Source organism: Halichoerus grypus, chromosome 5 (genome assembly GCF_964656455.1).
Source record: "Halichoerus grypus chromosome 5, mHalGry1.hap1.1, whole genome shotgun sequence".
In the NCBI taxonomy this organism is placed as follows: Eukaryota; Metazoa; Chordata; class Mammalia; order Carnivora; family Phocidae; genus Halichoerus; species Halichoerus grypus.
Window position 1 is genome coordinate 133,538,697 of NC_135716.1, and position 25,861 is coordinate 133,564,557.

Below are 25,861 nucleotides of genomic sequence, written 5' to 3' on the forward strand. Positions count from 1 at the left end.
AGTATGGAAGAGTATGGAGAAGAAAGTACAATTTTATATTTGTTCACAGACTAGAAGCAATCATTTTTTTAAAAAAATATTTGTTAACAGTCTTTTGTGTATCTCTGTACCCTAGTGAAGATCATTCTCTTCACTAAGTGTTGTGTCTTGTTTTTTTCTTTCTTTCAATATTATGTCATGAACATTTCCTCATTTTATTAAAAATTGTTCAAAACTGTCATGCTAATAACGATTTAATATTTCATCATGTTTGTACTGTATTTATTCAGTCATTGCCCTGTTGAGAAACTGTCTGGCTTGGTGGTTTCAAATGCCATCTTTGGATTCAGACAAAACTCACTTCAAATCCTGGCTCCACCACCTGGAGTTGCATGGCTCTGGGTAAGTTGCTTAACCCCTCTGTGACCAGTGTCTTCATTTGTAAAACGGGATAATAACAGCACTTCACCCCTGAGATCTATGGGATAGTTCATATCAAGCACTTAGTACCGTGCCTTACACAGATTGGAAGCTTAATAAGCATTAGCTATTGCTATTATTGGACTTTTAGATGGTTTCCAAATTCTTATTATATAATTAGTTTTTGGATAAATATCATTGTACATAAATCTTTTTTCTATATCTCTCCTTATTTCCTTTTTTTTAAAAAAGATTTTATTTATTTATTTGTCAGAGAGAGAGAGAGAGCACAAGCAGGACAAACTGCAGGCAGAGGGAGAAGCAGGCTCCCCACTGAACAAGGAGCCCGATGTGGGACTCAACCTCAGGACCCTGAGATCATGACCTGAGTGGAAGGCAGATGCTTAACCGACTGAGCCACCCAGGCGTCTCTCTCTTTATTTCCTAAGGCTAGATTTCTGTTAGCGGAATTACTGGTCCAAAGGGTATGGACATTTATAAGTCTTCTTTATTTACTTTTGCCTTTGCCAATCTTGGTGTCAAAGCCATGCTACCTGAGGCCTATATCTTAAAGGCTTTGACCAGAGCTGACACAAGAACCTTTCTAGATCCTTCTTTCAGTAGGTTCTAGATATAAGAGGTGTCATATTAATAGAGACAACGGGTGTTTTTCAAATTATTTTTCTTAAAACACAAACATCTCTTTTTGTGTTCTCTCTTTCTAATCTCCTTCTTCTAATAATCTCAGCTGTTTCACAGTGTTTACATGCTATTTCCCCAGGCCAGTTTAGTTCTAGGGTTGGAATTCAACATTATTGGGCTAAGGGTAAGGATAAGGATTTGACACTAGTCTGAGTCAGTTGGCAAAGCAGAAGACAATGGGCAGACGTATCGAATAGGCACCGGAAGCACAAGGCAGGGAAAATCATATGTCAGAACAAACTCATTACCACACCTAGAAAAATAAGTCAAACGATGAATCATTTAATGAGTTACAGTGTCATCCTTGTGTATTAAGGATAGGAGGGTGTGCTTAGATGTATTCAAGGGATTATCTTCATGCTTATGTTCCTAGGCTCTAAGTACTTAGTATGTATAGGGAGAAGAAGGTAAGAAAGAGAAATATATGTATTGTGATCACATGTTTAAAGAAAAAGATTAAGAAGAGGAAAAAGTAAAAAGCAGCGGCAAACCCAGGAAATTTTCCTAAGTGACATGGAATACACAGAGGCATGGGTCTGATGTCAACGTGTAACAAAACTCTATGTGCAGGAATGGGCAGCTTCCAACTCTTAGTAGTTTAAGATTCTTCAAAAGTGCAACCTTGCTCTCAAGCTAGCATGTGCCTATTCCTGAGTCTGAATAGTCTAGTGGACATTTATCATTTTTTAGTTGCCCAGCACCTGGACATACTTCTTTGTGGGCATCCTAAAATAGGTAAGAAGCAGGTAAGGCTTCCCACTGTGGAAGCCTCAATGGAACAAAGACTCCCTCTCCCCATTGCCAGCAAGTAGCTACAAGCAGATGACTTAAACCTACCCGATCAGATGCTTTCCTCCCTCCACTGACACAGAACACTCAGCTCCAGGAAATTTCTTATAGCAGCATCTATGTTCAGGGTCTGGTAACAGTAACACCATGGGGAGTCCAAGCAGGGCACAGGGCAGGCAGTGGCCGTGTGCCAGCTGCAGGGTCCTCACCAGATTCTTCATGGGCTGCAGTTTTGGCTGTGGTTCTGGCTCCTGCTCTCCCTTGTATCCTACTTAGTACCATTTTGCCCGCCTTTCTACTGGTTTCTAGCTATCTTTCCAGTAATTCCTTTTCTGTTGAGAGAATCAATTTATTTATTATTATTTATTTATTTTTTTTGCTGGCATCAAATCACAATGACAGTAAAAATTGCAGTAATAGGTGCTGGGGTTAGATAGGTGAGGAGATGTGGTAGGACAAATAGTGATCATCCTACCTCCCCCAAAATGTCCATGTCCCAATCCTTGGAACTTTTGAGTTTATATACATATTTATATAATTTATATAGCAAATATTTATTTGTTATATTTATATTTAGCTATATTTATAATTATTTTCTGTGGTTTTATTAAATATTTATAAATAAATATATATTATATAATTTATATAGCAAATATACATTTATATATATATTTATATAATTTATATAGCAAAAGGGACTTGAGATTGGGAAATTATCCTAGATTGTAGGGGTGGGTCCAAACGAAATCACAAGAGTCCTTACAAGAAGAAGGCAGGAGGTTCAGAGAGAAAGAGATTGGAAGACACTATGCTTCTGGCTTTGAAGATGGCAGATGGGGCCACAAGCCAAGAAATGAGGGCAGCCTTTAGAATCTGGAAAAGACGGTGAAACTGATTCTCTCCTAGAGCCTCCAGAAAGAACATAGCCTTGCTGATATCTTGACTTTAGCCCAGTGATACCGATTTTAGATTTCTCACCTCCAGAATTATAAAATGGTAAATTTGTATTGTTTTAAGCCACATAGCATGTGGCTTATGTTTGTAATAACTTGCTAAACAGCAATAGGAAACTGATACAGAAGATTATTACTTTGTCATAGAAAAGCATAATCTTTATTCTTTATTAGTGGATATCGTGAACCTCAGAGAGATTGTAAAACTCTTATGCATTATTTTTTTTATTCTACAGAACTCTGATTCTTCATTAGGAATAGGACATGAAGAAGATTAAATAAATCCAGATGATTAAACTGATAGTATTTCAGGGAACACTGTGTGTCTGTTTAACCTGGTTTAGTAATCATGAATCTATACATTTATAATCCATCTCAATGTGAATGAATCCGAAACCTCTAATTACAAGTAACAGAATTTTTGAAAAAGTACAATTCTGTGTACCAGCCTCTAATCTGCGTTCTATTTAATATCACTTATATTTAGTTCCATTGACATAACTTTTGTTTTTTTTTTCCTCTTGTAGTCCCTAAAAGTTCTGAAAAATTAATGAGACTCTTTAAGGAGTCATTAGTAATGCAACAACCAATGGTGTTGGGTGAGAACAAAACACAGTGTGGTTTAATATCTTGCTCATACTTGCCTTCCTCTGGAGAATTGTCAAAAAAAGAATAATATGATTTCTCTGGGAAACTTTCCTACTTCAAGTAGCAGTTCAAGCAAGTTAATTAATCATTATGAAATATGACTGCCCTTCCCTCAGGCCTCTGACTTGTCATTAAAGGGATTATGGAGCCTGTGCCTTTCCTTCATTGCAAAGAGACTTTATACAGCAGAGCTGGACGACACTCCTGCTCAAAAGTCATCTGTTCACCTTTTTTTTTTTTTAATCAGTATTATTGAATTTAGGGAACTGACTTTCACATTTTCAGTGTTGGCTTTCTACACTCACAGATTATCTTCTCCCCTTTGGGGCTCTTTCTGTACTGCTTAAAGACCCCAGGAATGTTTTATAGTGACTTTCCAGGTTGGTAGCCTAGAAGCTCTGACTTCAGCAGCCCTCAGTGGTTCTCAGAGCTTCAACCAAAGCTTCACATCCAGAGGCAGGGCAGGGTCTGGGCAGAGGGGGTAGCATGGGACATGATGGTTCAGTGGCACAACGGTCCTGCATCCTGTGCTTCTGGGGATCCTGGGCTGCCCAGGTGGGCTGGGGTGCTCAGTAACTCAGGAAGCAGTGGGCAGGAGGAAGAGGAAGCAGAGGGGTGACCAGATAGTACTAGAGATAATGGCCTGAAATTCTCATGTACCCACCCTGCTCTGACCCCCAAAACCAGTTACTAAGGCAATAGCTTGGGCAATCAGGTCTCCCCATTTCTGTCCACATTTCCTGCCCACACCCTACGTCATTTTTCATGATGCTTCTCTCTCTTAAAGGGTGTGCCTAACCCCTAGAGCAGTGGTCCTTACACTTCACTGCAGAAGTATCACTTGGCTAGAGGCTCAGCAATCTGCATTTTAAACTTGTACCCAAGCATTTCCAGTGCAGATCGTCCGCAGACTCCACTCTAAGAAGCACTGCTTTCTAGACATTTTATTGGACCAGGACCAGCTGGAAAAACACATTATGAATTGCCCATGGAGGTCCTGTCTTTAAGAGAACCACTTTTTCCACCTATACTTTATCTCAGACTGCTCCATCCTATTCCCTATTCTCCAGGTTCCTGGAGTCCTGTGGTTTCATTTTCATTGCCATAACACAAACCTGCGTCCACATCTTGTATTCAGGCCAATATAGAATTAGTCGATAGCATCCTGTGGTTCCCTCTTTTCTCATGTATTTGCATTTTCATAACAAACATTACATTAAAAGTGAACTTCTCCTGGCATTGTCTTATTTTTAGCTAATGTATAGAGGAGGATTTCGTTCAGTGGCTGAGGGGAGGAGGTTGGCACAGGACGCTCTTAGGTCTCTGAGGAAGACCAGCAAAGCTATAGTGCAGGTGCTGGAATTGCCCTGGCTTTACTGTTACCAGCTTTATAATGTTTGGCAAAACTGCTTAACCTCCCTGGGCCTCATCTTCATCTGTACAATTGAAATAAAACTTTTATAGGGCTTTAGTGATAAGTAAAGGACAATTCATATGTAAAATGCTTACCACAGTACCAAACACATGGTAAGCATCCAATAGATGTTAACTATTATCTATTTATATTATATTATTTATATTTATATATTTTGTAGATAATATAATACAAATTATGTATTATATATAATTCATATTTATATCTTATAATTCACATATACTATATATAAATTATATAATATATAAGTTATATTATACTATTTTATTTTCTATTATTTGCATACACTATTTATCACCAGGATAAAAAGTATGCATCTCCAATCTAGAGAAACTTCTCCTGTGTGTTTGCTAAAGCCTGATATTATATTCTGAGGTTTATTTCTTTCTTTCTTAGTATAAGACTTTGCTTTCCATCAAAGCCCAAATACACGGGGTGCCTGGGTGGCTCAGTTGGTTAAGTGTCTGCCTTCAGCTTAGGTCATGATCCTGGGGTCCTGGGATGGAGCCCCACAAGGAGCCCCACATGGAGTCCCCGCATCCAGCTCCTTGCTCAGCAGGGAGCCTGCTTCTCCCTCTCCCTCTGTCTGCTGCTCCCCCTGCTTGTGCTCTCTCTCTCTGTCAAATAAATAAATAAAATCTTAAAAAAAAATAAAGTCCAAATACTCTAAGGAAGAAAAAGAAAATAAGGCTAATAAACCATTTAACTCTTACTATAAATGTGTTTGTTTGTTTGTTTGTTTTTTTGGAGACTAGGTTTTTAAAGACCAAGGAAAGCGATACAGAAGAATGCTGGGGGGTTTGCAGGACAAGCCATATCTACTGCATGATTTGCCCTGCAGTACCATCTCAGCATAACTTTGAAAACACATTGCTTTGAGATAAATCGCCTCAGTGATACATACATAAGGATTTTAGAAAGTAAAATAACAAATTCCTACAGAAGGATCATTATTGTCTGAGCTGTCTTTCTTCATAAATAAATGAACCTTTAATTAGTGGGAAAACTGGCTGGTCAAAAAGCCCCATTATCAAACAGGTTGGTTAATTAAAGTATTACAGAAATTATATCTTTTAATTTTTTCAATTGTGAAGCACTTCAAACTTCAGTTGTGAGGTTTGATTCTTACTGCTTTTATTTATAAGGTATTTATAGTGCTATGTAATTTATTTTTTTATGATCATTTTTACTGTCTTCTCTAAAAGTCAGAGATCTTTGTCTCCTTTGTTCACGGAGATTCTGCAAGTACATAGCAAGTGGCTGGTGCATGGTAGAGGCTATTTGAATATTTCATGAATGACTAAATGAACGACTGTCTTTTCCTAGATATCTTTTTAAAAAGCAATTAATATTAAAGATTTATTAAAAAGCAATTTGGCAACTTGCATCAAGCATCTTAAAATGTGCTTAAGTCTTGATTCAATAAAATCTAAACACATAAGGAGAGTTTATATAAAGAGCTATTCCAAGAAGTTTATTGATAATGGAAAAATTGGAATAACCTAGATATTGTTGAAATAGGGAAAGGATTCAATGTATTATAGTACATCCATACACTGTGTGGCCATTAAATAGATTTTTTAACTTAACAAGGGAGACTAAGTAAGAAAATCAGGATATAAAACAATATATACACCACAACACCAATCATTTAAAAAATGACAAGAGAAAGACACATACCTATGATTTTACTTATATGTGGAATATAAAAAACACAACAAATGAACAAACAACCTCTCTCTTAAATACAAAGAACTGGTGGTTGCCAGAGGGGAGGTGGGGGGGTGGATGGATAAAATAGATAAAGGAATTAAGAGGTACAAACTTCCAGTTATACAATAAATAAGTCATGAAGATGAAAATTACAGCATAGGGAATATAGTAAATAATATGATAAAGATGTTGTATGATGACAGATGGTGACTACACTTATGGTGATTAATGTGTAGAATTGTTGAATCAATGCCATACACCTGAAATTAATATATCATTGTATGTTAATTATACTTCAATAATAAAAATATGTGCACAGGAAAAAACATTAGCTAAAAAAATGTAAACAGCAGTTATTTCTAGGTTGTAGATTACAATAAATTTGCATTGCTTTTACTAACAAAAAAAAAGAAATTTCGAAAAGATTTAATATTAGCACTTTCCCTACACATAGTCACCATTTTTCATTTAATGTGTCTTAGAAGAAATTTGTACCAGAAGTTTATGGTTCCTCTTAGCTACGTATTAAATTGGATAGATGCAGGTTTTCAGGGATATTTAATTTTAACTAGCATTTTTGCCTCTTAAGTGATTTTTTTTTCCCATTAGGAAACAAAGACTTTACATTTAGACTCATTGTAGGGTGGCTGTGGTTTCTATTTTCTTCCACCTGAGATTTAGGACCTTTGCCTTTAAAGGAGAACATTTGTGGTCCTATATTTAACTTGTAGAATATTTTAATAAGCTGTTCCTTTACTTTGATGTAATCAGTTAAAGAAAGAAATTGATGAAATTGCTGAGAGCTGGTGATGACTAAGAAAACGTGTGTTCTTGTTTAGGCACTATTAGTCACTAGCAATGTGCTATTTAGCAAGTCATGCCTCAGTTTTCTCATTTGTAAAATGGTGCCAAGTTGACTACCAAATATGGCTGGTGTAAAGATCAGACAGGCTTATACATAGTAGTACTTTGCAAGTGGTAAGTAAATATTAGTTATGAATTTGAATCATCTTGATGGACAATTCTAAATTTCATTTAAAAATAACTGACTTATCGAAAAAAGCAAGATGGCGGAGGAGTAGGAGACCTGGATTTCGTCTCCTCTCAGGAATTCAGCTGGATAGGGATCAAACCATTCTGAACACCTACAAACTCAACAGGAGATCAAAGAAAAGAAGAGCAACAACTCTCTGAACAGAAAAGCGACCACTTTCTGGAAGGTAGGACGTGCGGAGAAGTGAATCCGAGGCGATATTCGGGAGGATAGACGGCGGGGGAGGGGCCTCCGACGGCCGCTTCTGGCAAGTGATAGAGCTGCGGAGCACAAAGTCGGAACTTTTAGAGTCTGCTCCGCTGAGGGACGTCACTCTGGTGGCGAAGTGGGGGGTGGAACCCTCGCGGGACAGTGTGGTCTCAGGACCCTCGGGGTCACAGAAAGACCGGGGGTGCCTGAGTGCGGCAGAGCTCCCAGGTATCGGAGCAGGGAAGCCGGCTGCAGAGACGGAGCCCAGGCGCGGGCTCTCAGCTCGGGGTTGTCATAAACCGTGATCCGCGGCACAGTCGGGCCACTGCTCCTCCAGCAGGGGCCCAACAAGTGGCAGATCCGGGGAGACTCACCTTCTTCCCCCGGGAGGAGAGGTGCGGGAGCGCACCGCAGGGATCTGCTGGGTTTGGAGACTCCACCCGGGGTCGGGTGCCGGATAGAAAGGCGCGGTCACAGGCCGGGTGAGCACGGAGTGCGGCCGGAGACCGGGGAGACGGGAGTGACTGACTGCTTTTCTCTGGGGGCTCGCTGAGGAGCGGGGCCCCGAGTTCTCGGCTCCGCCGGGGCGGAGACTGGGAGGCCGCCATTTTCACTCTCCGCCTCCAAAGCTGTACGGAAAGCTTGCAGGGAACAAAAGCTCCGGAGAGCAAACCCGAGCAGATTACTTAGCCCGGACCGGCAAGGGCGGGGCAATTTTGCCTCCGGCAAAGACATTTGGGAACCACGGCAACAGGCCCCTCCCCCAGAAGATCAGCGAGAACAGCCAGCCAAGACCAAGTTTACCGATCAATGAGAACGGCAGAACTCCAGCGCTAGGGGAACACTGCACATAGAATTCATGGCTTTTTTACCATGATTCTTTAGTCTTTCAAAGTTAATTATTTTTTTTAACTGTCTTTTTTTCTTTTTTCCTTTTTTCTTTTTTTTTGAATTTTTCTTTTTCCCTTTTTCAACCAACATCTTATCAATCCCTTTTTAAAAAAAAAAACATTTTTATTTTTCATTTTTAAAGTCATATTCTATCCCTTCATAGTAGTTACCCGTATTTTTGGCATATATATCTAAGTTGTTCTCTCTTTAAAATCTTGAGATAGTTTCTTCTAACAGATCAAAATATACTCTAAATATCTAGTGTATGGTTTTTTTCTACTCCCCTGCCTGATCACATTCTCTCCCTTTTTTCTTTCTTTCTTTTTTTTTTTTTTTAATCCTCTTCTTTCTTTTTTCAAACAACTTACCAAATCCTTTTTTAAAATTTTTTATAATTTCCATCTTTACAGTCATATTCCATCCCTTCATCATATCAACCCTTATTTTTGTACATATATAAGTTTTTCTTTCTTTAAAATTTTGGGAGGGACTTTCCTTTAACAGACCAAAATACACCCAAAATCTAGTGTGTGGCACTGATCTATAATCCAGCCTGATCATATTTGATCACATTCTGTTTTTGTTTTGTTTTGTTTTGTTCTTTTGTTTGTTTTTATCTTTATCTTTTTCTTTTTTCTTTTTTTCTTTCCTTTTCTTTTTTCTCTCTTTCCCTTTCTTTTCCCACTGCTTCAAGTCTTTTCTGATTTGTTTAGAGTATATTTTCTGGGGACGTTGTTACCCTGCTAGCATTTTGTTCTCTCATTAATCTATTCTCCTCTGCACAAAATGACAAGACGGAAAAAATCACCTCAACAAAAAGAACAAGAGGTAGTACCGACTGCCAGGGACCTACTCAATACAGACATTAGTACGATGTCAGATCTAGAGTTCAGAATCATCACTTTAAAGATACTAGCTGGGCTTGAAAAAAACATGGAAGTTATTAGAGAAACCCTTTCTGGAGAAGTAAAAGAACTAAAATCGAACCAAGTAGAAATCAAAAAGGCTATCAATGCGGTGCAATCAAATATGGGGGCGCTAACTGCTAGGATAAATGAGGCAGAAGAAAGAATCAGTGAGATAGAAGACCAAATGATGGAAAATAAAGAAGCTGAGAAAAAGAGAGATAAACAACTACTGGATCATGAGGGCAGAATTCGAGAGATAAACGATACCATAAGACGAAACAACATTAGAATAATTGGGATCCCAGAAGAAGAAGAAAGAGAGAGAGGTGCAGAAGGTATAATGGAGCAAATTATAGCAGAGAACTTCCCTAATTTGGGGAAGGAAACAGGCATCAAAATCCAGGAAGCACAGAGAACCCCTCTCAAAATCAATAAAAATAGGTCAACACCCCGACATCTAATAGTAAAACTTACGAGTCTCAGAGACAAAGAGAAAATCCTGAAAGCAGCTCGGGAGAAGAGATATGTAACCTACAATGGTAGAAACATTAGATTGGCAACAGACTTATCCACAGAGACCTGGCAGGCCAGAAAGGACTGGCAGGACATATTCAGAGCACTAAATGAGAAAAATATGCAGCCAAGAATACTATATCCAGCTAGGCTGTCATTGAAAATTGAAGGAGAGATAAAAAGCTTCCAGGACAAACAAAAACTAAAGGAATTTGCAAACACGAAACCAGCCCTACAACAAATATTGAAAGGGGTCCTCTAAGCAAAGAGAGAGCCTAAAAGCAACATAGACCAGAAAGGAACACAAACAATATACAGTAACAGTCACTTTACAGGCAATACAATGGCACTGAACTCCTATCTTTCAATAGTTACCCTGAATGTAAATGGGCTAAATGCCCCAATCAAAAGACACAGGCTATCAGATTGGATTAAAAAACAAGACCCATCGATATGCTGTCTGCAAGAGACTCATTTTAGACCCAAAGACACCCCCAGATTGAAAGTGAGGGGGTGGAAAACCATTTACCATGCTAATGGACACCAAAAGAAAGCTGGGGTGGCAATCCTTATATCAGACAAATTAGATTTTAAACCAAAGACTGTAATAAGAGATGAGGAAGGACACTATATCATACTTAAAGGGTCTATCCAACAAGAAGATCTAACAATTGTAAATATCTATGCCCCTAACATGGGAGCAGCCAATTATATAAGGCAATTAATAACAAAAGCAAAGAAACACATCGACAACAACACAATAATAGTGGGGGACTTTAACACCCCCCTCACTGAAATGGACAGATCGTCTAAGCAAAAGATCAACAAGGAAATAAAGACTTTAAATGACACACTGGACCAAATGGACTTCACAGACATATTCAGAACATTCCATCCCAAAGCAACGGAATACACATTCTTCTCTAGTGCCCATGGAACATTCTCCAGAATAGATCACATCCTAGGTCATAAATCAGGTCTCAACCGGTACCAGAAGATTGGGATCATTCCCTGCCTATTTTCAGACCACAATGCTTTGAAACGAGAACTCAATCACAAGAGGAAAGTCAGAAAGAACTCAAATACATGGAGGCTAAAGAGCATCCTACTGAAGAATGAATGGGTCAACCAGGAAATTAAAGAAGAATTAAAAAAATTCATGGAAACCAATGAAAATGAAAACACAACTATTCAAAATCTTTGGGATACAGCAAAGGCAGTCCTAAGAGGAAAGTATATAGCAATACAAGCCTTTCTCAAGAAACAAGAAAGGTCTCAAGTACACAACCTAACCCTACACCTAAAGGAGCTGGAGAAAGAACAGCAAATAAAGCCTAAACCCAGCAGGAGAAGAGAAATAATAAAGATCAGAGCAGAAATCAATGAAATAGAAACCAAAAGAACAGTAGAACAGATCAACGAAACTAGGAGCTGGTTCTTTGAAAGAATTAACAAGATTGATAAGCCCCTGGCCAGACTTATCAAAAAGAAAAGAGAAATGACCCAAATCAACAAAATCATGAATGAAAGAGGAGACATCACAACCAACACCAAAGAAATACAAACAATTATAAGAACATATTATGAACAACTCTATGCCAACAAATTAGATAACCTGGAAGTAATGGATGCATTCCTAGAGATGTATCAACTACCAAAACTGAACCAGGAAGAAATAGAACACCTGAACAGACCTATAACCACTAAGGAAATAGAAGCAGTCATCAAAAATCTCCCAAAACACAAAAGCCCAGGGCCAGATGGCTTCCCAGGGGAATTCTACCAAACATTTCAAGAAGAATTAATACCTATCCTTCTGAAACTGTTCCAAAAAATAGAAATGGAAGGAAAACTTCCAAACTCATTTTATGAGGCCACCATTACCTTGATCCCAAAACCAGACAAAGACCCCATCAAAAAGGAGAATTACAGACCAATATCCCTGATGAACATGGATGCAAAAATTCTCACCAAAATACTAGCCAATAGGATCCAACAGTACATTAAAAGGATTATTCACCACGACCAAGTCGGATTTATCCCTGGGCTGCAAGGTTGGTTCAACATCCGCAAATCAATCAACGTGATACAATACATTAACAAAAGAAAAAACAAGAATCACATGATCCTCTCAATAGATGCAGAAAAAGCATTTGACAAAGTACAGCATCCTTTCTTGATCAGAACTCTTCAGAGTATAGGGATAGAGGGTACATACCTCAATATCATAAAAGCCATCTATGAAAAACCTACAGCGAATATCATTCTCAATGGGGAAAAACTGAGAGCTTTCCCCCTAAGGTCAGGAACGCGGCAGGGATGTCCACTATCACCACTGCTATTCAACATAGTATTGGAAGTCCTAGCCACAGCAATCAGACAACAAAAAGAAATCAAAGGCATCCAAATTGGCAAAGAAGAAGTCAAACTCTCACTCTTTGCAGATGATATGATACTTTATGTGGAAAATCCCAAAGACTCCACCCCAAAACTGCTAGAACTCATACAGGAATTCAGTCAAGTGGCAGGATATAAAATCAATGCACAGAAGTCAGTGGCATTCCTATACACCAACAACAAGTCAGAAGAAAGAGAAATTAAGGAGTCGATCCCATTTACAATTGCACCCAAAACCATAAGATACCTAGGAATAAATCTAACCAAAGAGGTAAAGGATCTGTACTCAGAAAACTATAAAATACTCATGAAAGAAATTGAGGAAGACACAAAGAAATGGAAAAACGTTCCATGCTCATGGATTGGAAGAACAAATATTGTGAAGATGTCAATCCTACCTAGAGCAATCTACACATTCAATGCAATCCCCATCAAAATACCATCCACTTTCTTCAAAGAAATGGAACAAATAATCCTAAAATTTGTATGGAACCAGAAAAGACCCCGCATAGCCAGAGGAATGTTGAAAAAGAAAAGCAAAGCTGGCGGCATCACAATTCCAGACTTCCAGCTCTACTACAAAGCTGTCATCATCAAGACAGTATGGTACTGGCACAAAAACAGACACATAGATCAATGGAACAGAATAGAGAGCCCAGAAATGGACCCTCAACTCTATGGTCAACTAATCTTTGACAAAGCAGGAAAGAATGTCCAATGGAAAAAAGACAGTCTCTTCAACAAATGGTGTTGGGAAAATTGGACAGCCACATGCAGAAGAATGAAACTGGACCATTTCCTTACACCACACACAAAAATAGACTCCAAATGGTTGAAAGACCTCAATGTGAGACAGGAGTCCATCAAAATCCTAAAGGAGAACACAGGCAGCAACCTCTTCGACCTCAGCCGCAGCAACTTCTTCCTAGAAACATCGCAAAAGGCAAGGGAAGCAAGGGCAAAAATGAACTATTGGGACTTCATCAAGATAAAAAGCTTTTGCAAAGCAAAGGAAACAGTCAACAAAACCAAAAGACAACTGACAGAATGGGAGAAGATATTTGCAAATGACATATCAGATAAAGGGCTAGTATCCAAAATCTATAAAGAACTCATCAAACTCAACACCAAAAGAACAAAGAATCCAATCAAGAAATGGGCAGAAGACATGAACAAACATTTTTCCAAAGAAGACATCCAAATGGCCAACAGACACATGAAAAAGTGTTCAATATCGCTCGGCATCAGGGAAATCCAAATCAAAACCTCAATGAGATACCACCTCACACCAGTCAGAATGGCTAAAATTAACAAGTCAGGAAATGACAGATGTTGGCGGGGATGCGGAGAAAGGGGAACCCTCCTACACTGTTGGTGGGAATGCAAGCTGGTGCAGCCACTCTGGGAAACAGTATGGAGGTTCCTCAAAAAGTTGAAAATAGAGCTACCATATGATCCAGCAATTGCACTCCTGGGTATTTACCCCAAAGATACAAAAGTAGGGACCCGAAAGGCTACATGCACCCCGATGTTTATAGCAGCAATGTCCACAATAGCCAAACTGTGGAAAGAGCCAAGATGTCCATCAACAGATGAATGGATAAAGAAGATGTGGTATATATATACAATGGAATATTATGCAGCCATCAAAAGGAATAAGATCTTGCCATTTGCAACGACGTGGATGGAACTGGAGGGTATTATGCTGAGCGAAATAAGTCAAACAGAGAAAAACATGTATCATATGACCTCACTGATATGAGGAATTCTTAATCTCAGGAAACAAACTGAGGGTTGCTGGAGTGGGGGGTGGGGTGGGAGGGATGGGGTGACTGGGTGACGGACACTGGGGAGGGTATGTGTTCTGGTGGGCGCTGTGAATTGTGCAAGACTGTTGAATCTCAGATCTGTACCTCTGAAACAAATAATGCAATATATGTTAAGAAAGAAAAAAAGAAGAAGAAGAATGTAGCAGGAGGGGAAGAATGAAGGGGGGGAAATCGGAGGGGGAGAAGAACCATGAGAGACGATGGACGCTGAAAAACAAACTGAGGGTTCTAGAGGGGAGGGGGTTGGGAGGATGGGTTAGCCTGGTGATGGGTATTGAGGAGGGCACGTTCTGCATGGAGCACTGGGTGTTATGCACAAACAATGAATCATGGAACACTATATCTAAAACTAATGATGTAATGTATGGGGATTAACATAACAATAAAAAAATTTAAAAAAAGAAAAGCTAATAGGAACAATGTTCCCTGGGTTTTTGCATATTAAAAAAAAAAAAAAAATAACTGACTTATCAACTAAATTCTCACTGTTATAAAATGGCACCTAAAGTCCTAAGAACTTTTAGCAATATAAATTTAAAAAAGAATATTTAATTTAAAAACTAACTTTTAAAAAGGAACTGATAGGGCGCCTGGGTGGCTCAGTCAGTTAAGCATCTGCCTTCAGCTTAGCTCATGATCCGTGCGTCCTGGGATCGAGTCCCACATCAGGCTCCCTGCTCATCAGGGAGCCTCCTTCTCCCTCCCCCTCTGCCGCTCCCCCTTGCTTATACTCTCTTTCTCTTACTCTCTCTCTCAAATAAGTAAATAAAATCTTTAATAAAAAATAAAAAAAAAAAGGAACTGATGGCATTGCAAATTATTCCCTTGATAATGCATTTCTAAGATTTGGGCATTAGGGGGCGCCAAAAGAATTGTTTAGTCTGCCATTTCATTCCCTCTGCTGATGTGGCAGCCATCAACGTTTATAATGTATGCCAAAGTGCTTAAAAAAAAAAAAAAACAACCTCAGTTCTAAGATGCTATATTATTATAATAAAGATGGTATTAACAATCCTGTGATTATAATTAAGTGCTTCAGCTCTGAAAAGAAAAATTTCAATCTAAGATATAAGCTCCCTATAATAAACATCATGAGGTTAATGGGAGCCATTATGGAGTATTACGACACTTAATAGATTCACTTTGTTTGCTTACTATTGAAGTCTATTTAGCCAAGATTTTATTGAATGACATGTGTAACTGGATAGAAAATTAAACTAATCATATTAAGAGCAGGGAAATATCTAAACAATAGGTCAGCTAGATTTTGCTGAGAAGAGAATTAAATAATCCCATTAACTTTCTGATTACTTTGCACACAGTAGGTAATCAATATTTATTGATATGATTTGATTTGTGTCTCTCTTAGGAGAATATATTTCATCAGAGTGGTCTAAGGAGTTTAACGTAACTCTTAATAATGTGTTTCAAAACAAAGTCTTAGATAATTACATGCTTCATAGTCAGTCCGTATGTTTGTAAGAAATGCTTACTCTTGAGCACCCCCACCCACCCACTCCCTTAGACTGGTGGACACAGACCCTCTGGGAGCAGGGACAATGAACATTCATACCAGGTGGTTTTAATTGGGTTTTATGCCCAAGAATGTTTGAAACCATTACATAAATTGTAGTCAGCCTTAACAAAATCAAAACAAAATGACAATTTAAATGTAACCACCTGCCTGACAATAGTTTTGTCAATTTTGTTACGTCAAGAAGAAAGTATATGTATATATATATATATGTATATATATATATGTATATATATATATATATAGAAAAGACAGAGGTCAAAAGAAAAGCCTAAGAGATTAAATATATAAATACACTCACCTGTTTCAGCTGTTCTATGAGAAAAGGGTGAACTCCAGGGCTGCCAATACTTTTTACCTGTTTCTTGGCATCTCACTTGAAATATATAATTAATATTTGACTCCAAGGAGAACTCTGACTGTTGCTCATATGTAAAATTGGTGTCAAATTCTTTAACCTAAAATGAATGAATAACTACGATGAAAAATACAGTGTGCTTTGAAAACAAGCAATTATTGCATTTAGACAGAAATGTATGGAGCACCTATTATGTTCCAGGCACTCCTTTGGACCCTGGGAAAACAAAGAAGAGGGCACTTTATATAAAACATGACCATAAATAATCAAATACATGTTATTTAACATTAAAAGTGAAATATACATTGCTTTGTGTTTGACAGTGCTCTCAAGCTTTTAAATCTCAAGTCAAGTCCAAAATGTAATATATTCTTAGTTTTGGAGTAGCTGATTTTAATGGGATGGAAGAAGTGGGGGACCTAAGAGCAATCGTTGGAATCTAGACTCTCTTTCACCCTGCCCCTCAATCTCTCTCTCTCATTCCCTCTGCAGTTGGATATTTACATCAATAATTCTTCATGAATGATGAAATAATTTCACTTTCTAGTGATGACTTTTGGAAAAAATTATTCATAAACTAAGCTCTTAAATTGGTCCTCATTGTAGACTTTTGTTGATTCTATAGAGCCTATTATTATATATATATATGCTTGTGTGAGAGAGAAAATAAAACATTTAAGAATGTTGAGCTATGAAAACCCAATGGAAGATAGTCATGAACATAGCTGAGGTCTAAACTTACAAATCATTTTCTGGGGCACTATGATTTGCTATAAAGTGTAATGAAAGACAATCCCTTAACAAGCTGGTTCAAATAGGAGAGAGAAACCAGGGTATTTACATACCTTCCGTATGTTGTGATAAGTGGATTGACTGAAAAAAAGTAAAGCACGATTGAAAATAACCATAAAATATTTCTAGAAATGCACTTAGGCAACAACCAGGAGGCAACAGTTACCAGACACTCATGAAAAAGAAAGTTGAAACTGTCAAAATTAAAAAAAAAAAAAAAAAAAAAAAGAGCAAACTATCAACCCTACTGAGGGATTCTTCTGTGAAAACCCAATCTTTTTTTTTTAAGACAATTCTTTTTTTTTTTTTTAAGATTTTATTTCTTTATTTGACAGAGAAACGAGAGAGGGAACACAAGCAGGGGGAGTGGGAGAGGGAGAAGCAGGCTTCCCGCTGAGCAGGGAGCCCGATGTGGGGCTCGATCCCAGGACTCTGGGATCATGAACTGAGCCGAAGGCAGACGCTTAACGACTGAGCCACCCAGGCGCCACCTGTGAAAACCCAATCTTAACATAAATCTTTAAAACCTTTAATGTATTGAAAATGTAAAATTCATGAAAATATCTGTTTGGGGGATGTCATGCTCCATCTAAAGTACCATTCAGAGTTTCCATAAGCTATGTCTCCACCCTTGGTCCTTGGAATTTTCTGCCATGTAAGTATGACAGGCAGGCATCTAGGGTCTCTTGGGATCCAGGAAAGATTTTACTCGTAGCTGAAGTTTGACTTTCAAATGCACTCTGCTTCTATTTGCTTCTCTTGGAAGGGAGTTGTTATTCTCTAATATGTCTCTTGCCATTACATTTATAGATAAGTCCCCTTGAAGAAGAGAAATACACTAAAGCACAGCCAGAATTCTAAAATGGAAGAATTTTATAGAACTGTTAACAGACTTGTTTCTACCATGAGGCAAGCCAGGTGATTAGGGTCTTGTAGGCACAAGATGATACCTCAAGATATTTTCGGAGGCTAAAAAGAAACATTGAGAGAGGTAATTGAGTGCCTATGTAGAGGGTATGATCTTGAGTGCAAGAATGACTTTATGTTTTATAGCAGTTAATTTCTACTTAAAGCCTCAATTCTGAATGGAGGTGAGGCATAGAAACTTATTCTCCATCAATCTGAGGTACCCTCTTCTCTTAGGGTTGCATTAAGTTTCTGGGAGCATCATTGGGTGGAGGGAAGGAGAATCTCCTACCGAGTCAGGCAGTTCTCTAATCCCCACTTCCTCCAGCCCCCTACCTGGGGCAAGGCCCAGGGTGAAGGGGTCCTTCTCAGGGACCTACCACTGTCTAAACTCTTCTGGTTCCTTTTCCTAACTCCCTCCACCCTTCCAACTTCCCCTGCTCTCTGCCCAGTTAATCTTTACCTAGTGTTTGGTGGAGGAGGGAGTGGGGTGATGATTAAGAAACTTAGTCGTGACTAACCACAGTTCTTCCAAGTCTTCGTCTTACACCAGCATTTACACTTTTGAAATGTGAAGGTCAGAGGTTTGACCCTTTGCTATCTGTGTACTGTTCTATTAGCCTTACCTGGAAAAGAATGAATGCTTGGTTTTATGCACTCCATAAACTAAGAATCATTTTTACATTTTTAAATGGTTGTATGAAAATCAAAAGAATATTTTGTGATGCATGGGAATTATATGAAATTCAAATTTCCGTTTCCAAAGTTAAAATTTTACCATGCCCATTCATTTGTATATTGCCTATGGCTGCTTTCACACTACAAAAGCAAAGTTGAGGAGTTGGATCAGAGACCTTATGGCCTGCAAAGCCTAAAATGTTTACTCTCTGGCCCTTGAATAAAAAGTTTGCCACTTTCTGTGCTGATAGTTCTCTTGCAAACATGGTGAATGTTTCTTTTTTTTTTTTTTTTTTTTTAGATTTTATTTATTTATTTGACAGAGAGAGACACAGCGAGAGAGGGAACACAAGCAGGGGGAATGGGAGAGGGAGAAGCAGGCTTCCCGCGGAGCAGAGAGCCCGATGTGGGGCTCGATCCCAGGACGCTGGGATCATGACCTGAGCTGAAGGCAGACGCTTAACGACTGAGCCACCCAGGCGCCCCAAACATGGTGAATGTTTCTAAAACCCACTGAGTTTTCGGTAAGAAGTATAGCAAGCATCTACCCCACAAAGTGATACAATACAAGAAGGGCAATGATTCTCTCTAGGCCCAGGGAAAGTGGCTTTATGACAGGAAATAGAGTGGCAATGATGGGCAGATGAAGCTGATTTTTTGGGAAAACACTAAAAAGTACAAAGAAGATTGTGCTGAGACTTGAACGTGTTGAGCCCAACTGCAGATCTAAGAGAATGCTGGCTATCAAGGGATGCAAGCATTTTGAACTGGGAGGAAGGGCCAAGTTCTAGTTCTAAGTTTCACATTTTGTTTTATTATGAAGACAATAAAATCTTGAGGTTATGTTAAAAAAAACAAACAAACAGGTTGCCAATACCCTAGTCGAGCTTAATTAGAGAAATGAGCCACCATTAATCCACTTACTTGAATGTGCAGCAAAGACTTTTCTGCCTTACCGTCACTACTGTTGGGCACTTATTAAAGGCAAACAATAATATCAATAGCTAAGGTTTCAAATATTATCTACATGAACTACACATTATAAAAATCAATGGAGATACAAAAAACGATTATGGAACAGCCTGCCTTTCAGGGGCTTATAGTTAAAGGATGAGAAAATAGAAGAGTGAGCCAGTAAATACATACACAATGTGGTAATGCTCCTGAGATGGGATACACAGAAGTGGGCAAAGATTACTGGTGAAGATTGTGAGCTTTATTTTTAACACAAGTTTGAGGTGCCAAAGAGAAGGTCCATGAAGATAAGCAACAAATAGATGAATATTTTCCCCGTGGTGTCACCCTTGCAGGATCACCTGAAGGACTGGCTGGTTCCCGTTAATACCTCAAAGTCTATGTAGCTTAGTTAAAGGGGGATGAAAAGCAACCTCAATTCAGTAATTTTAATTTTTCGGGAGGGCTTCCTTTGCTCTACCAAACTTGTTGCATGGCTCTCCTGGAGGTTAAGATAAACAGTAACAACAGCTAGTATTTACTAAACTTGAAGTCTATTCCAGACTCTGAGCTAACTTCTTAGATTATTTGATTGTCCCCACAACCATATGAGGTAAGTTATTGTCTTATTCCTACTTTAGGTATGGGAATAATGAGGCACAGAGAAGATAAGGAACTTGTCCACGGTTGCATAACTAGAAAGTGGCAGAACCAGGCCTTAAATTCTAGAACCTGTGTTCTTAGCCACATGGCTTTCCTGCATGGCTGCCTCTCTCTTTGAAGTAAAGAGCCTCCCTCAAGTAATATCTGACGGAGGCACAGGTGAAGTAGAAGATCAAACCTGTAGTCCTTTATATCTCCTCCTCTCCTTGCCTCTGACTTCCTGTCTCCCTACAAGGAGGCAAAGACAACACTTTATGCATGACCCAGATGAAATTGATAAGGTAGTAAATGTTAAAAATCAAAGTTTCATTCTGGCTCTTACTGACTTGGGTCATCTGGATAGAAATGGTAATTCACATTTTTCTGTTCAATGGTTATATTTAGAGGAAACATGGTAGAAGGGATAGGATACAGATTTTGGATTGAAGCCTGTTCTTTCATTTCCCAAATATTTTTGGGGTGCCTAAAGTGACAGAGGGTCTGTGAGAGGCATTTAGTTACTAACAGTGTAAGTGTGAAAAAACCTGGCTTGAGGTCTTTCGAGCTCTACATCCTCATTTGTGTAACGGAGCTGATACTTACCTGTCCCAAAGGATTGTTATGAACATTGGATGAGATAACAAATACTCTTTCAACTCCTTGATTTGCCTGCTTCTGAGTTACCAAGTCTCACAATGGCCCTAGTAGCACCAGCAGGGGGAGCAGAGAACAAGAGTTTGAACCAGAAAACGGTTTCTGAAAACCTATTGAGTTACTGATAGTGTAATTACTTTCTATTTTCTAAACATTCTCATAGCCTATAATCTCCTCCTAATTATGCCAAATAAGGGAGTTTTGTATTATCAATATCATCCTATGATCATGACACTAAACAAAAGGCCCCAGGTGTCCTATTAGAATAAAATCCTATTGACTCAATATCTAAGACTCAGAGGATTTCAGTTGGGTTGTTTTCAAATTTACCTAAATTCCACATTTGCAAGAAGATTGACTGTGGAGTTGTGTTTTGTTTTTATCCCGCTTGTCCCAGGCTTTAAGCACGGGCTTGCTGGGCACACAGATGCCACAACTGTTTAGTCAGTGAGTCCCACAGGATCTTCACTTGGTAATTGACCAAATGATGCGGAACATGGGCTCACATCTAAATGTAATCTAAACTGTAAAGTTCATATCACATTTCTGATTTAAATGAAGGGCGGTAAATAAACAAGTTGATGTCAGGGATTTATTTTTAGAGAACAATCTTTAAAGTATGTCATGAAATCAGTATAGTTTTACCTTCACCTTCTTGACACTCTAAACACATTGCTCTGCAGCAAAACTGATGGTTAGCATGACTCCAAAGATTAGTATTAAATATATACCATTTTTTTAACTCCCTGAAAACAGATAAAGTCAAACATGTTACATAACTCTTAATTAAACAAAGCTAGAAACTCCACTCCTTAATTAGTTTGACTAAATGGCAGTTTATTGTACTTAAAAATAATAAAATGGCATTTCTTTTAAAATACACCAAAATTGGAGCTTTTTCCTCAGACTAGTGTTCTTCCATAGTTCAAATTAGTTTTTGTTATAACGTTCACAGGTGCTGTCACGTGACGTGATTTCATTCATGAACTTGTACCTATGCCTCTCCTAAGTCAATTGGTAACTTACCATTGGTATTTAAGGATAGTTAGTTTGTCTAGACATTCACTTTTTACCTTAGCCTCATATAAGACTGAGGCCTATATTAGTAACAAATCTTACATTTTGAGTTGCATTTTTAATTTAAAAAGAGACTCTCATAAATCTGAAGTCCTTTTTTTTGAAGTTATTACTGGAGATGCCTTTAAATTTCAGCATGGAATGCTTACATCTTATATATCATCACTGATGTAAATTTCACTCTAGGAGGCACAGAATTACAAGGAGCCAAATAGATCCCTCTTAGTTGGACACTTGTCTATTTAGCAACTTAAAAAAGGTAAGAGGACATTTTTAGGAAACATCTCTCCATTTGGAAGCATATGGTAATGATTATTAAAACTAGAGTGGTTTAGGGCCCCTGGGTGGTTCATTCGGTTGAGTCTTGGCTCTTGGTTTTGGCTCAGGTCATGATCTCGGAGTCATGGGATCTAGCCCCGAGTCGGGCTCGCACTCAGTGCAGAGTCGGCTGCAGAGTCTCTCTCTCCCTATGCCCCTCGCCTTCTTCCTCTCTCTCTCAAATAAATTAAATAAAATTAAAAAAAAATAAAACTAGAGTGGTTTAAGGAGCGCCTGGCTGGCTATCGGTAGAGCATGCAACTCTTGTTCTCGGGGCCATGAGTTCGAGCCCCATATTGGACGTAGAGATTACTGAAAAAAAAAAACAAACCAACAAGCTAGAGTGGTTTGAGTATCAGACAAACAGATAAAAACATGTAAAATAGATCATGTGGGTTGGCTTTTCTTTCATTCACTTATGGGCTAAAAAATAGTGGAAGTTAGCTTACCTTCCAAGTTTGGTTTGTTGTAGTCCTGTATCTCATTTCACAGGAAACCTTTTCAATTTTTGTTTGACTATGCCAGTGAATTACAGTCTTAGGCACTGTAGTATTTATATCCTCAGCCCTGGAAATGATGGATGCGGAAGGTATCACTAGAAAAATAAATAAATAAATAGTCAGCAGTTTAAAACTTGCCTTGGGAGAGATCAATATCTTTTCATCAATATATAGACAAATTAAAACTAAACAATTTCATGATCTAATTAACAATTAATGAATTTTTTCTTGTTTTCTAAGCTATTATGTAGGAGAAAACTTGTTAAGTGAAATTCTATTCAACCTATTTTCCATTTCTTTTAAGTGGCACTCTTATAGTCCACCTTTCCCCCACCCCCTATTCCCTTCTAATCCTAACTAATGAAATTCCAAAGCCTGGCCTTATTAACAAAAGAGAGTGAAAAAGAGATAAAGGAGATATCTTTCTTCCTGCATCTGTTTAGGGAAAAATGATGTTTTGCCTTCTAAATTTAGTTCAGAGAATCTGATTTGATAAGATATTAAATTGAGACCTTTCACAATAATATTTTTATTCTCTTGTGTCATAGGGAAACTTATGTGAATAATTAAATCTATTGCTAACTTATTTTGTTCTCTATTAAAATAAATCTGTACTTGAAAGTATGATTTGAACAAAGCAAGTCTCCTAAGACTGTAAGACTTTACAAATTATTGCCATGCTCTGTGATAATAATTTTCAAAAGGAAACTAAAATTCTGATGGGTTATATTACTATCGTTTTGTTGTACTAGGAGTAATGGTGTAACTGGAATCTCTGTATTTCTAAACTGTATTAATTCTGTTCTGCATGGAGCACTGGGTGTTATGCACAAACAATGAATCATGGAACACTATATCTAAAACTAATGATGTAATGTATGGGGATTAACATAACAATAAAAAAAATAAAAAAAAAAAAGAAGTCTCATTAGTGTTGGTTCAGAAAGTAAAGAATAAAAATTTCAAGTTATGAATCTTTAGAGTTGAAAAAAAAATAAACTGTATTAATTCTTATACATTTGTTCTGTCTGAACAGAATGAAATCACTGGCGTTTCCCATTTCTCCTATGGCACCACAGAATGATGAAAACCTATGGTTTTGTTAGACATATTATTTAACAAAGAACTGAAGAGCCTACGTATGTGTTTTTAGGGACCATTATTATAGCTTAATATTCTCTATGGATTAGTTTCCTTTTCATTTACTCTAGATGTATAAAGTATTCTTTGGGAATATGATTGTTTTATTATTAATGATTTATTATCTAAAATTATATGCCCTGGTATATGATTTATAGAGAAATATAAAAATTACAGATTTTCTGTTTAGTAGCACAGTGCTATAATAAAATCCTTGGGCTAAAGCTAACATAGGAAGGAAGTAGCAAAATCAGTCTAATTAAAGAGCTTACTGTACTTAACTTCTATTATCTGAATGCCACAGTTGATTTCCTTTTGGTAGTGTAGGCTTCTTGTAATAAGGATCAGTATTTGCAGATTTCTATAGTCAGGGAAGTGTTTCCCAGGGCTCTGAGACCACTTGGGACCATTTAAGCACCCTGAGGCTAAATTACCCACCCAATCTTCTCTCTCATCTCTGAGTCTGGCCTGCTCTTGGTAGAGTAGCACAAGCATTCCTGAGACCCTTCTGCAGAAAGAAATACTCTGGGGACGAAGCAAAAGTCTGTTTAGTCCTATGAGAAATGCAGATGGAATAGTAAGTCCTGTTTAGGATAGAGTCTTAGCACAGGGCAGGTCAATGCAGTAGAGAACTAAGCTTTTAGGTTTGCATGACCTCATATGTTTTCAAATAAACATGCTATATAATAAATACTTGACTATGTACTTTGTTAAATGACTCAAATGTTGAATGTTTACTCTCATTGCTTAGGTTTCAAATGTTCCCATCATATCTTAGGTTTTTAAAAAACTGTCAAATCCATCATAGATGCCATGTGTTTAGTTTTCACTTGTATTGAAATGAAGAACCAGATTTATAGTTGTTTGGTATCTTCCCAACAGCATATATTTACCTACATGAGAATTAACGTTCAAAAATGGCAGCTGGAAGACACTGCGGGGCATTTATTTCTCCACAGGAGAAGCTGAAGCATCCCTCTCACAGTCACTTAGGCACAGTGTTACTGCGCTATGAGCTCGGGACTGCCTTTCAGCACAGCCTCCCTAACTTAATTAAAACCCAATCCTGTAGCTGTTATGTGAAAATTGTTCTCAGGAGAGTCCTCTGTCCCCAGCTTCATAGAACAGTTCATTTATCTAACGTGCAGTGCAATGTCTCATTCTTTTTTTTTTTTTTTTTTTAAAGATTTTATTCATTTATTTGACAGAGAGAGAGACAGCGAGAGAGGGAACACAAGCAGGGGGAGTGGGAGAGGGAGAAGCAGGCTTCCCGCGGAGCAGGGAGCCTGATGCGGGGCTCGATCCCAGGACCCTGGGATCATGACCTGAGCCGAAGGCAGACGCTTAACGACTGAGCCACCCAGGCGCCCCGACAATGTCTCATTCTTAAAAGTGTCACAAATGAGTATAGCTCATTTATTATATAGCATGTTTATTTATCTGGTGGCTTTGTTGGGTGGAACATCCTACATAATCAACCTGTTTTCCCACCTGAGTTTTGAAGAGTCTGTTTTGAGGTTTAGAAAAGAAAAAACAGGTGGAAGAACAACTCCAAACAAGAGGCTCCCCGGTTCGCAGTGTGAGAAGTCAGATTTGGAGGTGGTGGCCAGATGAGATTCTCCCTTTGTGGGAGGCGGGGTGGTGATTAACCTTATTCGCAAGTCAGCAAGTCTGCAAGGAAATCTGGCTGTCCTCCTTACTAGCTGTGGGACCTTGAGCAAATTGTTTTATCTCTTTCTTTATCTGTAAAATGGGCACAGTAGTACCATGTATGATTGTCTCCAGAATTAAGTGTGATTTGCATGCTAATTGTCTGGAACACTGTAGGTGTTTAATAAATTGATTGATGATAGTTAAGATCATAAGATCACAATGGTAATAATAGCAG

General features: G+C 38.3%; 1 protein-coding gene across 1 annotated transcript in view; it reads right to left on the bottom strand.

Moving 5' to 3' along the window:
- IL23R (interleukin 23 receptor) overlaps nucleotides 1-25,861 on the bottom strand; it is a 63,456-nt gene that overhangs the window by 13,807 nt on the left and 23,788 nt on the right. The window contains exons 5-6 of the mRNA XM_078071730.1: nucleotides 22,783-22,928; nucleotides 16,256-16,412 (exon numbers count right to left, since the gene is read on the bottom strand). Coding sequence (XP_077927856.1) covers nucleotides 16,256-16,412; nucleotides 22,783-22,928 — 303 coding nt within the window. The remainder of the gene's footprint in view (nucleotides 1-16,255; nucleotides 16,413-22,782; nucleotides 22,929-25,861) is intronic.